This window comes from Microcebus murinus, chromosome 1, assembly GCF_040939455.1.
Source record: "Microcebus murinus isolate Inina chromosome 1, M.murinus_Inina_mat1.0, whole genome shotgun sequence".
Taxonomy (NCBI): Eukaryota; Metazoa; Chordata; class Mammalia; order Primates; family Cheirogaleidae; genus Microcebus; species Microcebus murinus.
Window position 1 is genome coordinate 68,938,064 of NC_134104.1, and position 20,279 is coordinate 68,958,342.

General features: G+C 31.4%; 1 protein-coding gene across 24 annotated transcripts in view; it reads right to left on the reverse strand.

Annotated features, from left to right (window-relative positions):
- The window catches only part of DLG1 (discs large MAGUK scaffold protein 1), a 280,182-nt gene that overhangs the window by 23,184 nt on the left and 236,719 nt on the right, over positions 1 to 20,279 (reverse strand). For 8 of the 24 annotated variants that reach the window (XM_076002721.1, XM_076002713.1, XM_076002724.1 and 5 more), the window contains 6 exons: positions 16,336 to 16,435; positions 8,853 to 8,894; positions 8,123 to 8,158; positions 6,617 to 6,667; positions 5,449 to 5,550; positions 5,021 to 5,193 (listed from right to left, as the gene is read on the reverse strand). In XM_076002721.1, coding sequence (XP_075858836.1) covers positions 5,021 to 5,193; positions 5,449 to 5,550; positions 6,617 to 6,667; positions 8,123 to 8,158; positions 8,853 to 8,894; positions 16,336 to 16,435 — 504 coding nt within the window. Of the gene's footprint in view, positions 1 to 5,020; positions 5,194 to 5,448; positions 5,551 to 6,616; positions 6,668 to 8,122; positions 8,159 to 8,852; positions 8,895 to 15,603; positions 15,638 to 16,335; positions 16,436 to 20,279 lie in introns of all 24 variants that reach the window. The other 16 variants (XM_076002732.1, XM_076002722.1, XM_012780311.3 and 13 more) reach the window with 8 other exon arrangements.

A 20,279-nucleotide genomic window follows, 5' to 3' on the forward strand; every position in this document is an offset into this window, starting at 1 on the left:
ACATTTGGGTTGTTTCCAGTTTTTGTCTATTAAAAACAGAGACGCTATGAATATTCATGTACAAGTCTTTGTATATACATATGCTTTCTTACTCTAGGGAAAATACCTAGAAGTGGATCATATGTTAGGTGCATGGTTAAACTGTTTTTCAAAGTTGTATCATTTTATATTCCCATCAGCAAAGTATGGGAGTTTCATTTGTTCCATGTCTTTGCTGAAAGTTGGTATAGTCAATTTTAAAAAATAGTGAGCTATTATGATACCACTGTACTCTAACCTGGGCAACAGAGCAAGACCCTGTCTCAAAAAATTTAGCCATTTTAATGGGTGTATAGTGGTACCTCATTATGGCTTCAATTTGCATTTCCCTAATGACTAATGATGCTGAGCATCTTTCCATGTGCTTATTTGCCATTTGTATACCTTCTCGCTCTAAAGACTTCTTTGGTGCTTGGTGCCATTTAAATCCTTTGCCCATTTTTAAATTGGGTTATTTTTCTTTACTGCTGTGTTGTAAGAGTTCTTTATATAATCTGGATATAAGCTTTTAAAATCAGATATATGATTTGAAAATATTTTCTCCTACTATGTGGCTTGTCTTTTTATTAACACTGTTTTTTTCAGTAGTTTTAATTTTGATAAAATCCTATTTATCTTTTCTTTCTTTTATGGACTATGCCTTTGGTATGGTATCTCAGAAATCTTTGCCTAACCCAAAATCATGATGATTTTCTCCTATGTTTTCTCTGGTTTACACTTTCAGGCTTTACATTTATGATTCATTTTGAGTTAATTTTTGTGTATGGTAAAAGGTGTGGCTAGTCAGTTGTTCTAGTACTGTTTAAAGACTCTCCTTTTCTCCACTAAATTGCCTTTGCACCTTTGTCCATATATATGTGAGTCTATTTCAGGATTGGTTTTTTTTTTTTTGAGACTGTTTTTCTCTGCCATCTCAGCTAGAGTGCAGTGACATGATCATAGCTCACTGTAACCTCAAACTCCTGGGCTCAAGGGATTCCCCTGCCTCAGCTTCTCAAGTAGCTGGGACAACAGGTGCATGCCACCATGCCTGGCTAATTTTTCTGTTTTCGGTTGAGCTAGGGTCTGGCTCTTGCTCAGATTGGTCTCGAATTGTTGAGCTCAAGCAATCTTTGTGCCTTGGCTTCCCAGAGTGCTGGGATTATACCTGGGCGCCACTGCACCTGGCCTATTTCAGGATTCTTTAATGTGTTTCTTCAATCTATTTGTTTATCATCTTCTTCTTCTTCTTTTTTTTTTTTGAGACAGAGTCTCACTTTGTTCCCCAGGCTAGGGTGAGTGCCGTGACATCAGCCTAGCTCATAGCAACCTCAAACTCGTGGGCTCAAGCAATCCCGTTGCCTTAGCCTCCTGAGTAGCTGGGACTACAGGCATGCGCCACCATGCCCGGCTAATTTTTTCTACATATATTAGTTGGCCAATTAATTTCTTTGTATTTATAGTAGAGACGGGGTCTCGTTCTTGCTCAGGCTGGTTTTGAACTCCTGACCTCGAGCAATCTGCCCGCCTTGGCCTCCCAGAGTGCTAGCATTACAGGCGTGAGCCACCGCGCCCGGCCTATTTATCTTCATGACAATACCACACTGACATGATTAGTGTTCTTTTAATAATAAATCTTGAAATCAAGTAGTGTGAATCCTTCAACTTTGTTCTTCTGAAGACTGTTTCGGTTATTTTAGGTTTTTTGTATTTCCATATGAATTTTAGAGTTGGTAAGCCAATTTCTATAAAAACATATCCTGGAAATTTTGAGTGATGTTGTACTGAGCCTAAAACCTCAATTTGGAGAGAACTGATATTTAAGTCATATTGAGTCTTTCAAATCCATGAAGATAGTGTATGTCTCCATTTATTTAGTTTTTTTAAAATTTCTTTTTATAACACTTTATTTTTGTGTACAGATCCATGTATCTTTTGTCATATTTATTTCTAAGTATTTAATATTTTTGAAGTTACTATAAATAATACTGTTTTTTAAAACTTTAATTTCTGATTGGTCCCTGCTAGTATATAGATATAAGATTAATTTTTGTGTAATGATTTTGTATTCTGCCACCTTGCTAAACTTACTTAGTATTAGTCTAACAGCTTTTTTTTATAGATTCTATGATATTTTTTTACATAGACAATCATGTCATCCATAAACAAAGACAATTTCTTCCTTTATAATTTGGATTATTTTTCTTTCTTTCTTTTGCTTTGGATGCACTGGTTAGAACCTCTATTATAATGCTGAAAACAAGTGGTCACAGTGGACAGTCTTGATATGTTTCTGATCTTAGGGAAAAAGAATTGATTTTTTTTTTAAACTATTAAGTATGATGCTAGCTGTAAGTTTTTTTTGTAGATGTACTATACCAGGTTGAAGAAATTTCTTTTCTATTCAGAGTCTGTGGTGAGGTTTTCAATCAAGAATGGATTTTGTCAAATGCTTTTTGGCACTATTGAAATAATCATATAGTTTTTCTCTTTTAGTATAATATGGTAACAATTACACTGATTTTCTAATGTTAAATTTATTTTGCATTTGCATTCACTGGATAAATCCTACTTAGGTAAGACATGTTATCCTTTTTACAAGATGTTAAATTTGCTAAAATTTTGGCATTTATAATCATGAAGGATAGTGGTCTGTAGTTTTCTTTTTTTTGTAATGTGTTAAGTTTTGAAATCTAGGTAATGCTGGACTCAGAGTAACCTGGGAAGTATTCCTTCCTTTTTGATTTTTTGGTAGAAAATTTCTAATTAGCTGGGCCTTTTTGCTTTTGATTTCCTAATAATTCACAGATTTACTACACTGTGATCAGTGCTATTTATAATATTACTACTTTATGGAACTTCCTAATATTTTCTAGGGAAACTAATATATGATTATTTTTGTTGAATCTTTCTTATGAGCTTGAAAAGGTGTATTCTCTATTATCAGAGTTTAATATTTCATATTGATTATGCTATTTAGGTCTTCTATATCCTTTATTATTTTTTTCTTTGTCTTGTACTGACAGCTGTATGTTAAGGCACTAATCCCTTTTTAGTCTTTTCTCCCCTGAAGAGTTACCCTTCCAAAACTGCCTCCCTTTGATTCCCTTGTATGCTTTTAGATTCCTTCCCTACTCTAATCTAGCAGGACTTCTTTTCAGCAATTTTACACTTACAGTGGACTTTCTCTTTCAGGCAGTGATTTTAGATCAATCAATCTTAGGCTTATTGTTTGCTTTCCTCTGTTCTTTTTCATGCATGTTTTCCTAGACTGCTTTCAATCTCTACAAGGTTTGCATAAGAAATAGTCTGCTGGGATTAGGTATTTACTTTTCTATTCATCAGTAATTTAAAGTTTAGATATTATGTATCTTTTAGTTAGGCTGAGGGTGTGGTTTCTAAATAAGTGAACATTCCACTGAAAGCTAAAGCTCCAATTTCCTTTACTCTCCTCCCAAAGGGAAACCACCGGATAGTGGCTATATATATATATATATATGTATATATACACATATACATATATATATACACACACACACTTAAAGTATATATGTATCATTTCCATGCATGTTTTTATGTTTACTAAATATGTACAAGCTGTTTTGTACTTTTTAAAATTTACATAAATAATATCACACTGTACATATCATTTACAACTTGATTACAACACCATTATTTTGAGACTCATCAATGTGGATACAACACCTAACTAGTGGATATACTAGTTTTTTTTTTTTTTTAATTTTTTTTTTATTTTGGCATATTATGGGGGTACAGATTTTAAGGTTTCAATAAATGCCCATTTCCCCCCCTCCCCCCAAAAGTCTGAGTCTCCATCATGACCATCCCCCAGATGGTGCACATCTCACTCATTATGTATGTATATACCCGCCCCCCTCCCCCCTCCCACCTCCCCAGGATATACTAGTTTATTTATTCTAGGCTGCTATATCCCACTACATAATAAATAACACTTAATTATCCATTCCCATTCCATTTTCCACTATTACACTGTGAACGTACTTATATGTGATCCTTATGTGTAAATCTATACTTAGATATCAAGAAGGTATGTATATATGTAATCATAGGGTATGTATGTACATTTATTAGGCATTTCCAAACTGTTCTCAAAAGAATCTTTGTTAATTTATATCCCACTAACAATATCCAAGATTTTCCATTTGTCCAAATTCTTGCTATCACTTGTGGCATTACTGCCACCCTCTTCCCCCAAATTAAACTAGTCAGAATTAAATAAACTTCTGATAGAAAAAGTAGCATTTACACATGGAAAACTGACATGATGAATTACTGCTTTGTTCCTGTAGGTATTTCGTGATTGAGTCTTAACTATTAATTGAGTTTTGACTATTAGTTTTGAAGGTATAAAATAATTTATGGATATTTATTTTCTAGGCTCAAAGAATGATTAAGCATAGCAGGACGCCTGGAGGTACACTGTTTTGGCCTTCCCATAAAACTGTTTTAACTGAATGTCAACAGATCATCAGACTACTCTGAAGGATGCTTTCAGAAAATCTGTTTTGGTTACAGTGTTCCTGAGTATTTTTGTCTTTTTAAATGGCAGAGGAGAAATTTTGTCTATCTCATTACCAGGAGCAACTATGCTTATCTTATCTTGAACATTTCCTTCACTTTTATTGGTAAACATTGCTGATCTTAACCCCTTAATTATGTTATATGCTGGAAGGCTAGGGCCAAAGTCTATCTCTGGCAAATGACCTTAAAATAATAACTTCCACTCTTAGATTTGTGTTATCGTTTCTATTCTCATTTTGTCTATCTTAACTGTCTTGTATGTATTTTTTAAGCCACCTAAAATTAAACGTTCTGTTAAATGAAATGCTAACAATAAATTCATAATCAATGCTATATTATCTGTCCTGTATTTTTTCATGTTTTTTATCCCATCATTCTTCCATACTATCAAAGGCATATCTCATTAGAAATTATATTTTGGGATTACTCCGATGCTTACCTTTTCAGCTACCTCTCGCACAGACTGAACACTTGTTCCATACAGATGATTGTTATACTGGCCAGCTTCAATAAATTTATGTTCCTGGATATCTTTTTCCATCTGCTCTCTTGAAGTCACAAAATGATAATCTCTTCCATCTACCTCATAATCTCGTTTTGGTCTAGTTGTATCTTTAATAGAAAAGAATTTGGGGAAGTGTTTAATATAAAAACACACAAGTGATCCATTTCTACTTATATCATTGTTTTGTAATGTTCAACACAACAGATTAATTTAAATCTGAGAAAGGACAATAATATGGAGGATGGAAGAGTAATTAATAAAGTAACTAAGTATAAACCATTAATCAAGGTTATATTTACTTTTCCCACAGGTGACAGGAAATGTTAAGAACAATAATTAAGACTTTTTGTTTGGTTACTTACGAGGAACACAGGATCCAAATTTGTCAGGAAATTCTGAGATCAAATCATCATTTATCCTGTCTTTCATAGGTCCCAATATGATCACTGGTCGAGTATAATTAACTATAAAGAAAAATTACATGTTAAAAGGAATAAATTTTATTTTTATTTCAACAGAGAACAAAAATATCCTTAACTGTTATGAAGAATTTTTTTCTTTTTTCTCCAACCCACTCTACCATCATTGAAAGATGCCTAACTTGCTATTTTATAAACCTTTACTAAAATCTTAACCTTGACTCCATCTTCTGCTAAAAGTCACATACCTGATAATTCAATCAAGTTAAATTTAGCATTTTAGCAGATAATATTTCTTTATATTGCTAATATCATCTTTTTACAAATGAGAGAACCAAGTACGGTGTTTTACTGATGATTTTTGAATTAGAAATTGTAAGGAAGCAGAATAAGGAAGGGTAGAAAAGAAACTGGGTGTAGGAAGTAATATAATCACAGTAGTGATCTGGAAAGAGAATTTTTTTTTTTTTGGTAGAGATGGTGCTTTACTATGTTTTCCAGGCTGGTCTCAAGTGATTCTCTCATCTTGGCCTCCTATAGTGCTGGAAGTACACATATGAGCCACTGTGTCAAACTAGAAAGTAGATGATCTAACATAAGTGTACACGCTGGGTTGCAAGGGATCATGCTGGAAGAAGGGAGATTGGTAGCGAGAATCAGAACACTGTGGTAAGAGGGATGCAAAAAAAGTCAAACAAGGTCATAAAAAAGAAGATATGATAGAAATATTAATAGAACAAACAGGACCCAGAATTTCTTGGATGAGGAGGATGAGGAACAGAAAGAGGTTAAAGATGCTTCAAAGAGTTTTCAAAAAGGGTTACTGGAAGGACAGTGATACTAACATGAACATTGGAAAAAAGATACTTAGGAAATAAAACACTAATATAGAATAGCCAATATAAAACGACTAGATTCTAATATACTGTGGGCTAAAAACCATGTTTCATAAAATACATATAGTAAATTTCTACTATATATACATACAGTAAAAAATATACAGTAAAATTATAATATAGCCTTTTTCTGAGGTATGAGTTAGACTTTTATGTTCCAAATTAAGTGATATATTCTTTTAGAAGATTATAAAACATCAACAGGCTTCACAAACCTTCTTGTTGATTCACTGGTTCATAAGATAAGACATATTCTTCTTGACCACCTATTAGAAAATTAAAGCATGGTTGAGAAAATCTGTATAACTACTGCTTATCTAATTTTTCATACAAAGCATATATTACTAGAACTTTGCCATATAAATGGCAGAGATGTAGAAAAAAGTACTTTAAAATTATCTGTGGCAAGATTTAGTAAAACAAAAAAGCGGCAAATGATAAAGTTGTAAGAATTAATTTGATAAGTGCAAATAAAATATAAATGGGCTAAATAACTACTGTTCTATTATATTTTATAGATTATAATCAAATCTATGTAAAATCTTCATCTGTGACTTTGAGTATATGCTATTCACTTTTTATCTAGAATGTAAGGAACTATTCAATCTTTTACAGATTAATACTTTAATGAGCAGTTTTACATATGCACACATTAGGCAATTTGCTGCTGTTTAAAACGTGCTTCTTTTTGGTCCCACTAAATATAATATTTAAAAGACTACATTTTATTTTAAAAATAATTATTATTATATAACAATTAAAAAGTACAAACAGAAAGGTAAAACTATTGTCATTATTTCACTGATGAAAAAATTCACTAATTCAACTTTGTAAAAGTAACATTTAACGTGATTTAAAAGGAGATTTAGGTAAAACTAAATCCTTCCCTTCAAACAAAATGAACCACAGCGATGGTAAGGAAGATAAATATATTCTGCTTAAAAGCAATTAAGAAGGTATAGCCTATGAAGGTTAAATTAAAGGTTTAGAACTTAGGAAATATTCTAAATAAAAAAGTCTACAAATTATATCTGAATCCAATAAAAAGAACTAAGAGGTTAAAAATGCCACTTCTACACACACACACACACACACACACACACACGCACACGTGCAGAAAAACAAACTAGAAAAGACTGTTAATCCAAGTAACTCAATGAAAGTAATCAATATCAGATAATGTATTTGAAAATTTTCTCCTTGATTATCAAGATTCCATAACAACTTTATCACTAATTTTGTCATGGGTTTATATTTTATGCATGTAGTGCTGCAGGTCTTTTAAAACCATATATTGGTATAAACATTCTTTTCTGCTTTAAAAGTCTGTTTCTTTGTTTTCAACTTTATTACCATAGTATATAAAACAGATACTTTACAAGCTGTTTTTTAAAGTACTGGATGTAAAACACGGTTTACATACTAGCAAAAACATGCAATTTGAATATTCCACGCCTTAATAATGCATGCAAATGGTGAGACAGTATATACTTTCATTACCTCTTTTTATCCTAGAAAGCCACTCAAGTACCCTACAGTGGGTTCTGGCTATAAGTTAATAAAGTACTGAAATATATGAAGTACTGAAATCATATTCCCACACCAAAAAAATCATTAAGTAACTATTATGTAGAAAAAATAACTAACCAAATGAAATGAGGATTAAAAGTATATATTGTCAACATGAAAAAATATTAGGGACTGATATTAACAGGATAGACCTTTTGAGCAGCCATACTCATCTGTAATCAAGATTACTTTCATATTAGACAGCAGTAAAAAAAAAGTTAGAAAAGCAATTTTAATTTTTAAGGTGCTACAACTGATTATATTTATGTACTCTCCCCTTCTCCCATGCCCAGATCTGTTTAAAAACATCACATGCATGTATAATTCACTTAATAATATTGAGAATATATAACACCAAAAAGAAATCAGTATTATTTTTTGAGCTATCACTGAAAATGTTTCCTTTCTCATTTCTTATGTTCACCAAGAGCTGGTGATAAACAATGACTTGAAAGATCAGTACTGGCGACAGAGATAAGAAAGGAAATAAAGCTAATTTAGCATTACTGAAAAATATTATTTTAGTGCTCAGATTAAAAGCAATTACTAAACAAAATGTCAAAATATTAATATAATTTACCCCCATTTAACTAGATATTAATTTCTTATAAAAACATACACATACACACACATATGTACTGTGTATACAAATAACACTTTATAAAAAGGATGTTAGTATTGCATTAAAATTTTGTAAATTAACCTCTGTCTATGTAGTATAATTTTATTTTCCCGCACAGAATTTTACTTGGGTCTCTCTGATTTTATAATATTAATCATCTAATTTTCAGTTTTTAGAATGTATCACTAAGGAACCTCCAACCCCTCAAAGGATAGATATTACTTGAGATTACAAAAGAACAAGTAACTTAAAACACTTACGGTAACTACTTTCACTATCGCTGGCATTAGAAGTTACATGCTCTGAAATTGCAGGACAATGAAAAAAATAAAACACAGTGTCATGAGTTTAAAAAGCTAATAAAAGCAAACTATCAAAATAAAACAGGGTGACATTACAAAATGTTGAGATATAACCACACATAACAAAAGAGTTAAAAAATTTCTGAGTTTTTGAAAAGTTAACTTTTTTCAAATTAATATGAATTAGCAAGAGAAAACACTTGTACTTAAGGACAATGCCTCATTTTTGTATAACACAATGTATGAACTAATCTATATTACAAACAGCAAGTAGAATATGACAAAAAGGGCAAAATGATCCTAAGTCCAACTATAGACATAAAGCCCCCAAGAGAGAAAATGTTGGCACCATTTAATTCAGTTTATGAAATAGTGAAGAATGGCAAAGGAGACAAGTTATATCTCAGCAAACAGATGCCCATTTTAATGAAGTGGTATCTTTGTAATTAAAAAATGAACAGATGATATTGTTTTTAGTCCAGCTTCGTTTCTGAAGAGAAATGAAAATCCATGTTTTTGAGATCATACAGATAAAGCATTTTAGATGTCATAAATTCAGATGTCTTAAAAAAGTCAAATGGAAGGGAATTCTAGATAGTGTCACTGTATTTTAAAACAGACTATTTCTTAGAAACTCTGTTTTGATAAAATTGATGGTAGCTGCTTTGCAAAACAGAAAAAAAAATAATGGAAACAAATACACCCAGTTGAAAGTTGCCTGGCCCGATTTCATAACTTGGTTATTTAGTAAACTACAGGCATTCTTCTCATGCATGTAAATGTAATCTTGGGTATTCTCTCAATAAATATCTCTTCAATAAAATAATAATTTCATTTATAAAAAATAAAAACTAAAACTTTCAATGAGAGGGAAAATTAAATTTCTTATGTTAGGGAAAGGAAAAAAAAATTTTAAGGATAAGGAAAAAGTTTGAGTATATATATCTGCTATACCACACTACCTACAGGATCTCCTAAAATCAAATAGCACTAGTGAGAATCACAGAGAATGGTGGAACATAAGATTTCAAATTAGACAAAAAAAAAAAAAAAAAAGGCTTTCTGAATTGCTTTCGTAATGAATAATAAATGTTATTCTAACTCGCAAAGGAAGATGTAACTTTCTTAATTATGATTATATATATTTTAAATAAACAGGGACTTTAAAAACGGCAAGTAAAATTTACTAATAGATGACAAGCACATGTAAAATGGTGGTTTTTTAAAGCTCATATTTAAAAACTCTTTCCACTTCAAAATAATCATTTAAAGTTACTGTATATTATTAGATTGATAAATTATTTACCTTGTTATTTATTAGAGATTTTAGTTTGCTTTAATCTGTTTTTCACAAACATCAGTAATTATGAATGCCTTTATTTATGTAGCTTTTTTACCTTTTGTCCTATTTCCTTAGAATTCATTCCTAAAAGTATGAATGCCACATTTAAAAAAGTTCTTAAGTTTATATTAGCATTGATATTACACTCTGTAACATCTGATTTGTAAAAGAAAGAAAAATTAGTTATTACAATGGGGTGAAGGTAGGGGGAAAGTGGGAGTGCAGAGGAAACAAAATTGGTTGATTGAATTGATAATTATGGAAGCTGGATAAATGAACATTTACAGGGTTTATTTTTACTATTCTTCTACTACTGAATGTCTTATGCGTTATATAATAAAAAGTTAAAGTTACTAAAATCTTTTTCCTATCTTTTTTACTTTTTTGAGACAGGATCTTGCTCTGTTGCCCAGGCTAGAGTGTAGTGGTGTCATCATAGCTCACTGCAACCTCAAACTTCTGTGCTCAAGCAATCTTTCTGCCTTAGTCTCCCAAGTAGCTGGGACTGTAGGTGTGCACCACCACGCCCGTCTAATTTTTCTGGTTTTTTTTTTTTTTGTAGAGACAGAGTGGTCTCACTCTTGCTCAGGTTGGTCTTGAACTTCTGGCCTCAAGCAATCCTCCTGCCTTGGCCTCCCAAAGTGCTAGGATTATAGGCATGAGCCATGGCTTCCAGGTCTTTTCTATCTTTTTTGAGATTTCTCCCACTCATCTTAAACTCTCTGAGATTGCCAAAGGCTATATAACAAATTCTGCAAGTTCTTTCTAATATTTTACTTAGCTCCCATACAATAAAAACTCACTACTTAAAGTGTGGTCCTTGTAATAGCATCATTGTAATTACTTGGAATCTTACTAGAAAAATAAAATGCTTTTCTCCTGATAATAAAAAAAATCCTCCTCAAAACACTTCATCAACAACAAATAACCAATAAACATATAAAAAGGTGTTCAACTTGCTTATCAGGAAAATGCAAATTAAAACCACAAAGTATATTTCTACCATCCACCAGAATGGTTAAAATGAAAAAAATAAAACAGACATATCAAGCACAGATTAAGGATACAAAGCAACTGGAACTCATACCAGGGATGGGCAAATTGATAAAATTTCTTTGGAAAACTATTTGGCAGCACCTACTAAAGCTGAACATATGTATACACATGACCCACCAATTCCTTTCCTGGATATTTTTCCAACAGAAAGGCATATGTATGCTCACCAAAAAACATGTACAGAATGTTCAAAGCAACACTTCAAAATAGCTGCAAATGAATGTTTTACTTACAAATAATAGATAATATATGTACAGTTTCATATTTTACTTTTTTCATTTATCTTGTGTGTTTTTCCATGCCATTATTTTAAAATATGATTTGCAATGGTTATATAATATTTCAAAGGATGGATAAATCATACTTCATTAACCACTTCCCAACTGTAAGACATTTTAGGATGGTTTCATTTTTATTTGCTGTAATTTCTACACAATATTAAACATTTTAATACATAACCTTTATTTCCATCTCTAATTACATCTTTAGGATAAATTCCTTGAAGAGTATTTAGTGGGCTGAAATGTGGCCTTGTTAATCAAGCAGCTAAAAGAGGAAAATTATCAAACAGAAAGAGAAACTCACAGCACACAATTGCCCCTTTGAAGAGAAAATTCACAGCACAACTGCTCTTTGTTTTGTTTGATTAAACACCTGAGGTTCAACTCCTCTCCAAGCCTAACTTGTTATCTCTAAGAGTTTCCTTCTCAAAGCCCTGAAGGGCCCTAAGAGGACAACAGGGGCATGATCCCTCTGCTTTAGCTCTCTGCTAAAATCAGATTCTAAGGACTTACAAAATTGGCCTGACAGAGAGAAAAAAAAAAAAAAAAAATTAAAAAGCACATGAGGCAGTTTCACAGCTGTTTGTGCTATCAGTTGACTGCAATCACTTTTTTTCTTTCTCTTTGCCCCCCAACAAAAACCCCAAACCTCCTATCCTAGGCATTGACACTTTCCTGTCCTCCTTTCTTGTCGTGCCCTTCCCACCTTTGGGAAGTAAAATAAACTTTCTTTCCTAAACTGTTCTACTCCTGGTGTGAGAATTCTTTCTCCAACCCATGCCATGACCTCCTCTTGAGTCCCTTGTGACCCTAACATGGGTCAAAAGATATGCTTTTTCAGAAAGGCTGTACCAATGTACATTTCCAATTGTAGTATGTTAAAAGTAGCCACTTTGCAGAACCTTTTCCATCACTGAAGTTTCCTTTACAATAAAAGTCTGCCAAGGTGACATGTAAAACATCATTTTATTGATTATTAGGGAGAAATTAAACATTTTTATATGCTTATTTCATTTGTATATCTTTTGAGCACTCTGTCATATCCTTTGTCCAGTGTTCTAATGGGGAGTTAGTCTGTTTCTTATTAATCTGCTAGAAATTTATAGTGTAAAGATATTATCCCTTTGACATACATGGTACAAATACATTCTTCAAGTTTTTATTTTTGTTTTATGATGTTTGATGAACACAACTATTTCAAATCTCTCTAACCAAATTTCCTACTCAAACATTTCTTCCTGATACAGTGTTTTATGTCTTTTCTCTTTGCTCTCCCTTAATACATCATTAGTACCGAGCAATACTACTTCTTTTACATCTTATTTGTACCACAAATGAAAATAAGTCTGGATCTGGCATCTTAGAGCTCTGCATAACTATGCTTAAATAAGTCTTGAAGATGAGAAGAAAGGAAAGAGATACATAACAGGAAACTTATGTGCCTAATTGAGGAAGTTTTTGAGCTGTACAAAATGGAAAGTTGTAAAAATGGAAAGGCTGCATGTAATAGGAAGAAACCTTTCCTGAAACTGTATGTCATGATTTCACTTCTGAGTACCTTATATATCTTCTATTGAGTTATAATAGAGTTATACCCATTTAGCCTATGTTAAAGGAATCTTAACCAGTTTTATTCCCTTGAGCTTTCTCAAAATTGCATCCTTAAAGCATAAAAGCTGAACAGGTTTCTATTTCTAGCTTTTCACAAATATGATTTAATTGCAGTCTCCCAGACTTCTAGCTTCTATTGTACTCTCATTAATTAGTTCTGTTAGTCAAAATTAGCTTTGGAAAAGTGATTTCTCTCTCATTGTTTCTGCTACTGTCAACATGGGAAACCAATAATTTACTTGACTCTCTTTTTTAGAATAGAGAATGGCTGAATTCATGTCTAGGAAAAGTATCTATGATATCACTTCTATTTCTTTCTCTGTTCTTCAATTAAATACCCTGCTTTTCATAGACTGTGTAAATTTACATGCATATGTACTTTAATTTTGATATCCAGAGTTATTCTCCATCTCTTCAATAGGCTTGTTTTTCTGGAATAATTTACCCTTCTCTTTGGAGTTCTGTTCCAACAAGGTTTAATGACTTAGGCTGCATTTAATTCTTATATTAAAATCTCACAAGATTTTCCTTAGTTTATTTCCTATATTCTGAACTTTAGAATATAGATAACTCAGGCCACAAGAAATGTCCTTGACCCACCCTTCTTTTTAGCATTTTCTACTGTATAATTATAGGTATCTTGTCAACTGCTTTATGTGGTCTATTTTATGTGGTAGCCTCTATCATACCCAGTTTTAGAATTTTACTGATATTTTTCTGTCTTTCTCATTTTCTTAATAAAATCTTGATCTAATCATTAAATTACCAGGCAAATAAATTCTTTCAATTCTTGTGTGATGAAGCACAGAAACCTATCATTCAAGGCATCTTAAGTCACTGACCAGAAAATAAAATCTTTATCTAAATAATGCTGCCCAATAATGAATTACAATTTTTCATATTATTTCTCTTCCTAAGTCCCAATCTTAAAATAGAACCTAAGATACAAAGTCAAGGTATTATATAATTATCACCCATCATAATATCAATATAGGACAAAATTCACTTAATTCCTTTTTTTTATGAGTTTTACAAAGATTGCTTTTGACTCAACAGACAATAAAAATCTGTGGGTCCATTTACTGATCCATACTACTTTCAAAATATGTTATCAATCTCAAAATGAATTCTATAGCATTAATAATCTGGGGTAATATTTTCCAGTTTTGAAGATTTTCATTGATAATTTTTCTCAAATAGAAGAGATTAAAAAAAGGGTGCCACTAGTGACAGGAAATCTGTGGCTTTTACTAAATCTTAAAAAGGCACATGCAAAAATAACAAAGCATGTCCAACAGAAATAATTATACATAAAGCATACTGTTCTCAATCTGATACAACTCTAAATCATTAAGGTTGAAATAAAAGTCAAGTACCTATAGTTAAGATTAAAATTCCAGTATAAAGTTAGCATAAATCAGGAAAAAATCTGAGAAATTTGATGTTTAATATAGATCTTAGAAAGTTAAAAGATATAGGCTATATCCTTAATGATCAATGAATAACAAAGAAATATGTTTTCAATATGCTAATGGAAATAGCATTTAGAAAAAAATTACCCTAAAAATTACTTCTGATTCACTGTCACCTAGAATTACTTAGTAATATTTGATAAATTTTCACATTTAATTTGAAAACACAATTTAAAATTTTGTTTGCTAAAATGGCTTCTTGCTTCATTCATTCATTCTAATATTTACTGAATGCTTTCTATATACTTGATTCTGTGCCATGCTTTATATGAATCTAAGTAACTAGCTAGAAAATTAAACAAGAAAAATAGCAACAAAACCCCAAAACAGGGACATCATCTTTGTTAAAGGAACAACAAAGGACAATATTTCTTATAACTTTTCTTATAACTTGCAACCTTCTTAAAAAAGAGATACATAATTGACCCCATAAATAAATCATTACTTGAACTTGATATCTGCAATTCTTCTCTAATAAATGAGATATGGTATTTTATACTTTTATGGTGATGCTTTATAACACATAATCAAAGTGATTTTAACTTATTTTAACAAAAAAAGGGGGACATAAAACTCCAAAGAAGCATATTTCTACATTTTAATAACAAAGGCATTGTAGTACTATTTAAAAAACTTAAAAAATGTCTTTATATTTAAAAAATCCTTAACAAAACTTAACTGCTAGAAAAATTACAAAAAGGCAAATGTAATTATGAACAGAGTTTTTCAAGTGACATGTGAAAAATGGAAAATAAGAAAAACAAAAAGCATGTATTATAGAAATAAAAATCCCAAGTATGTTATAAACATGAAAAGTCTAAAAGCAACTAAATAATATACCTCCTTATGCCAGAAGAGCACTACCATGAATATCAAAATATATCGGAATAAAGGTAGGTCTGTAGATGGAGGTTAAAAAATAACTTGGGAGTATTTTGATCACTTACTCAGGCCTTTTGATCCCATGTCGTCAGGGATCTCCTGTAGAGAGTAGTCCCCAGAGAGCAAGCAATAAAAAGATAATCAAAGAAAATAGTTGTCAGTAATGCATAAAATTGGTGCTACAGTAAGAGACAGTTCCAAGACCATTACAGGTACACATATAGAGCATTTTTGTAGCTTTCTAGAAGTTTGAAATGATGTAGCAGCTAACTGTAATTTATCAAAAGAATGAAAGTTCTAGCTTGGAGGCTGTTTAGGGTAGTAAAACAAAATTTCAGACCATTTCTTGCGATTTTAAAAGTAAAATTCAGATTGTCTACAAATAATAAAGAAAAAGATAAAATGGAATGATTCCAGACAGTCTAGTATCAAAGTTTTGCAAAGCTATAACTAGAAATAAATTAGCTTCTCAGTTATTCATGCTTTTCCTCTAAAATTCTTTGAATGTATGAATGTTAAGTGTTGTTCATAAAAACCTCTACTTCAAATAATTCTATTTATATATTTGTTTGTTACAAATATATAACTTAAAAAGATTGTTTACTTTAAGAATTCTCAAGATGCCAGAAAAAGTTAAGATTGGCATACAATTAATTTATGCTTGTTCAATTGCCCCTGGTTAAGACAATTAGTAACCTGTTGCAGCTCTTGAAACTGTCTCCATGGTAACAACCAACTGCAGGGCAGTAGGTCCCTCTATGTTTATTTTCAGTTGTTCACTGGATCCACATACTTACGGTCAGCATCACTTGTTTCCTGCTCACTCTGGTCCTTGTTCTTGTAGAAGGGGAATTTTCGGGAAAAGAGGTTCTTTTTACGCTTGTCATTGAATGACTGCTGAAGAAGAGAAGGAGGGGCAAAACAAAGGGATGTCTACTGTCTGTGTGTACAAAGGCCCAGCCTAGCAGCTCTGTGGAAGCTGACTCCTATGACCACAGTGTGCAGTTTGTATATGAATCTTACTTTAATCACCTGTAAAGTGAATTTTTAATTTTGTATAAATTCCTCTAATATTTTGCAACTGAAAACATTAAAAAATTTTAGATTCTAATTTAGTTATACCTAAAAATAAGGAATAAATGCTACTTGACAAAAAAAGTAAATCAGATTAACCAATACTATAGTACAAACCAGCTAACATTTGTTTATATCAATCCATAGTTTTCCAGAAAAATTTCCAAGTACTAGGTGGTGCTCCATGGAAAAGTTATTTTAAATGTTATTGTGCTAAATGTTACTATATTATTATTTTTTATGCATTAGATAGTACTCTTCATTTTACTTTGGCCTGACCACAGTTATTTCTTTTTCCCTTTTTTTTGTGGCCACAATGAACTAACAGAAAAGCCATTATTAACAAAATAAACCAAAACAATTATGAGAAAGTTGCTAATGCTGAATATTTAAAAACAAATAATCTTATTCTTTTTGAAGAGGAAAAAAGGTAACTACGTGTTTATAGCATGAATCAGAAAATGGGAAGAAAACGAAGAGATCCATCAAGTACAGGTCCAGCAAAGATTTATCACTGCTATCTAAGCCAAGGAATAAGAGTCAGAAGTCTCCTGGACAACTTGAATGCTATCAGGACTGATTTACTTGTTCTTAATTAAACTCTACTATACTTGTCTATTTTTAAAAGCATATACAAATAAAACAGAACCATATCCAATCCATTGACCCAATGGCCTTCATAAAAAATAAAAAATTTGGTGCCCACCAAAGCCACAAAGGCACTTAAGATTCTAACAGTTTATATACAATCGCTATGTGGGAGCTGAGCAGCTGATTTGATGGCTATTAGTGCATAGATGCTGGAAAAAAGTTTTTTTCCTTTGAATGTCCCATTTGTACATTCACAGCTTTAAGAACATGTAGCACAAAGAATGATGAGGCTATTTAAAAAGAAACAGCTTCTTTTGTAATTTCTATGTCATACGTATCTATCTTTCGAAGGAAATGGTCTTTAGCTACCAGCGACACTTGGAATTATTATATTTTTTTGAGGGGAGGAGGAAGGGAACAATATAAAGGATAGAAGTTTCATTGTTATTTATTTTTTTCTGAGACAAGGTCTCTCTCTGTCACCTGGGCTAGAATGCAGTGGTGTCATCATAGCTCATTGCAACCTCAAATTCCTGGGCTCAAGTAATTCTCCTATCTCAGCTCCTTGGGTAGCTGAGACTACAGGGGTGTGCCACCATACCCAGCTAATTTTTCTATTTTTTGTAGACAGGGTTTCACTTTTGCTCAGGCTGGTCTCAAGATCCTGGCCTAAAGAAATGCTCCCAACTTGGCCTCTCAAAGTGCTAAGATTAATAGATATGCCCAGCCCCTGTTCTGATTTTTTTGGAGTTTATCCATGTCTTAAGATGCTATATCATTATTTGGAAGTATACTGACACTAGGTAATATGTTTTAGCATGCCTGTATTTTAAGCATACAGTGCCAGGTGGTTAAGGTTTTGAAGTAGATTAAAGTGACTTTTAGCTCTAATTCTGTGACTTGAGGAGATTTATTTTGATAAGGATCTTTATAAAAACAAGGTTAAACTTTTATTTTTACCTTTTCATTATCAATAATTCAGGATTAATAAGTTCATAATTCGTTAGACAAGCAGATTGTCTTGATCTCAATCTTAAATTTTGAAGGCTCTGATGAACTAGATAAAAGAGAACTCTAAGCAGAAGTTAAAAATTCAGCTTAGAAGAAAGTATTATGGAGAACTCTGGGTTTAAAACTATTCTATAATTTGTCAAGTAGCATTATTTGAATAAAAATCTTTGCTTGAATCCAAATTTTAGAAGAAATTTAAGTTTTAGTAGAGAAAAAATCATGGTAATCTAATTTAGGGAAGGACTAAATCTTTTCATTCATAACAATCACTAGTTTTGAATTTGGCAATAGTTTTTATGATAGCTGATAAAACTGATATACTTTCTATAAAAGGTTATTTACCCCTCTTACTGCATATATAGTGGTCAGAATCAGTTTCACAGAAAACAACCAAAAGAAACATGAAGTTTAAAATGTTTTGATTCTTATTATCTTTGCAGTTAGGTAAAATAAGATATCATAAAGATATCATAGTATAAAACAAAAAGAAATGTTTGTTAGTTAAGAAATGTATTAATTGTATTACATTTACTATCCTCCAGGTGAAAAACTTATTAAAAGTAAAAATAAAAATAGCACAAGCAAACAAGACAAAAATGTGTAGGGAAAACACAAAACTAAAGACTTGCTACCTCCAGTTTCTCTATATTTTCAATAAAAAAATACTGCGATTAATTACTTGTCATTAATGCTACAGTGCAAAAAATATAAGAACTAATACCACAAATTCATGATATATATTAAATATCTAAATATATAATGTCTACATGTAGTATTTCAAAATAGCCAAATGAATGTTAAAAATGTTAATGAGAAACTGAAATGTTATAAAAATAAAGTCCACAAATTACCATGTAAGGAAAGGAAAAGGAGGAATAGGAAATGGTATTACAGAAAGAAATGCAGTTCTGTATCAATGGCAAGCGTATTTTTACCCCACTCAGTATCATGCATAGTTTTGGTGCTGTGTTAGAACACAGTTACTGTGTATAATAAAGTTGGTTACAGTCGACAAACATGACTAAGATATAAATATGTCGTTAATTCAGTTAACTTCTTACAGTATGAAAGAAAAGTTACAACATGCAACCTCTGTTTCAATTCATCAATGTGTGTATTATACTAAATTATTATTTTTTTTAATTATTTTTAAAGACATACATAAAACAAGCACAAAAAACATTGTACATATTTCAATTACTGAGCATTTACTTGGGATTTTTTCTCCAATAAAAGTTTCTATTTTAAGTATTGTTTCAAATCATGCTATATAATTTTGTATTTTCTTAAAGCTATAAGTTAATTTTAAATAATTTATCATTTCTAAAAAAGGTGAATGTACTACATAATTTACTCATGTAATTTCTTAGATCAATCATATTTATCTTTTAAATTTTACCACTTTAAGCTTGAGTGCTTAATGGCATCTTATTTGCTGAGTTAACTTTCCATATTTGTTTGAGATATGATCAAAAGGCTTATAAAAATTTTGCTTTAGATTTAAAAAATGCAAAACATAAAACATTGTTATGAATAGTATTTCAACACATGTGTCCAGCTCTTTCTTCAGGCTTACTGCTAGAATATTCTATTGCAATGAGTTCAGGATAATTAGGATTTACACACATAGTTGAGGATGAAGTCTGTACTATCCTTTCAAACTATTGACATTCAAAATTTTTAGAGTCAAGCAGAAGGACTTAAAGGAAAAATAAATAAACTTCTAAAATATATGAAAAAATTTCAATATATTTCTTGATCATCGACAAACTTCTCCTCTTGAGTGGCACTTTCCTTATTCTCTCCAAATAAAAATTCATACTGATTTTAACATTTACAACATAGATTTTCTCAAAAAATTATGTCAGGAATAATGTAGGGAAAGAATAAGGGAATTTTCAACAATTCACTTGCAACAACTTGTAAACTTAGATTATCACTCAAGTTAATATTTTTTGGGGGTGGATATTTTCTTGTAAGAGTCATTTATTAAATTACCTAACACAAATTAACACTGGTAACATAAGTTTCTAATTGGACATCTGAATGAAAGTTTAATCCATTT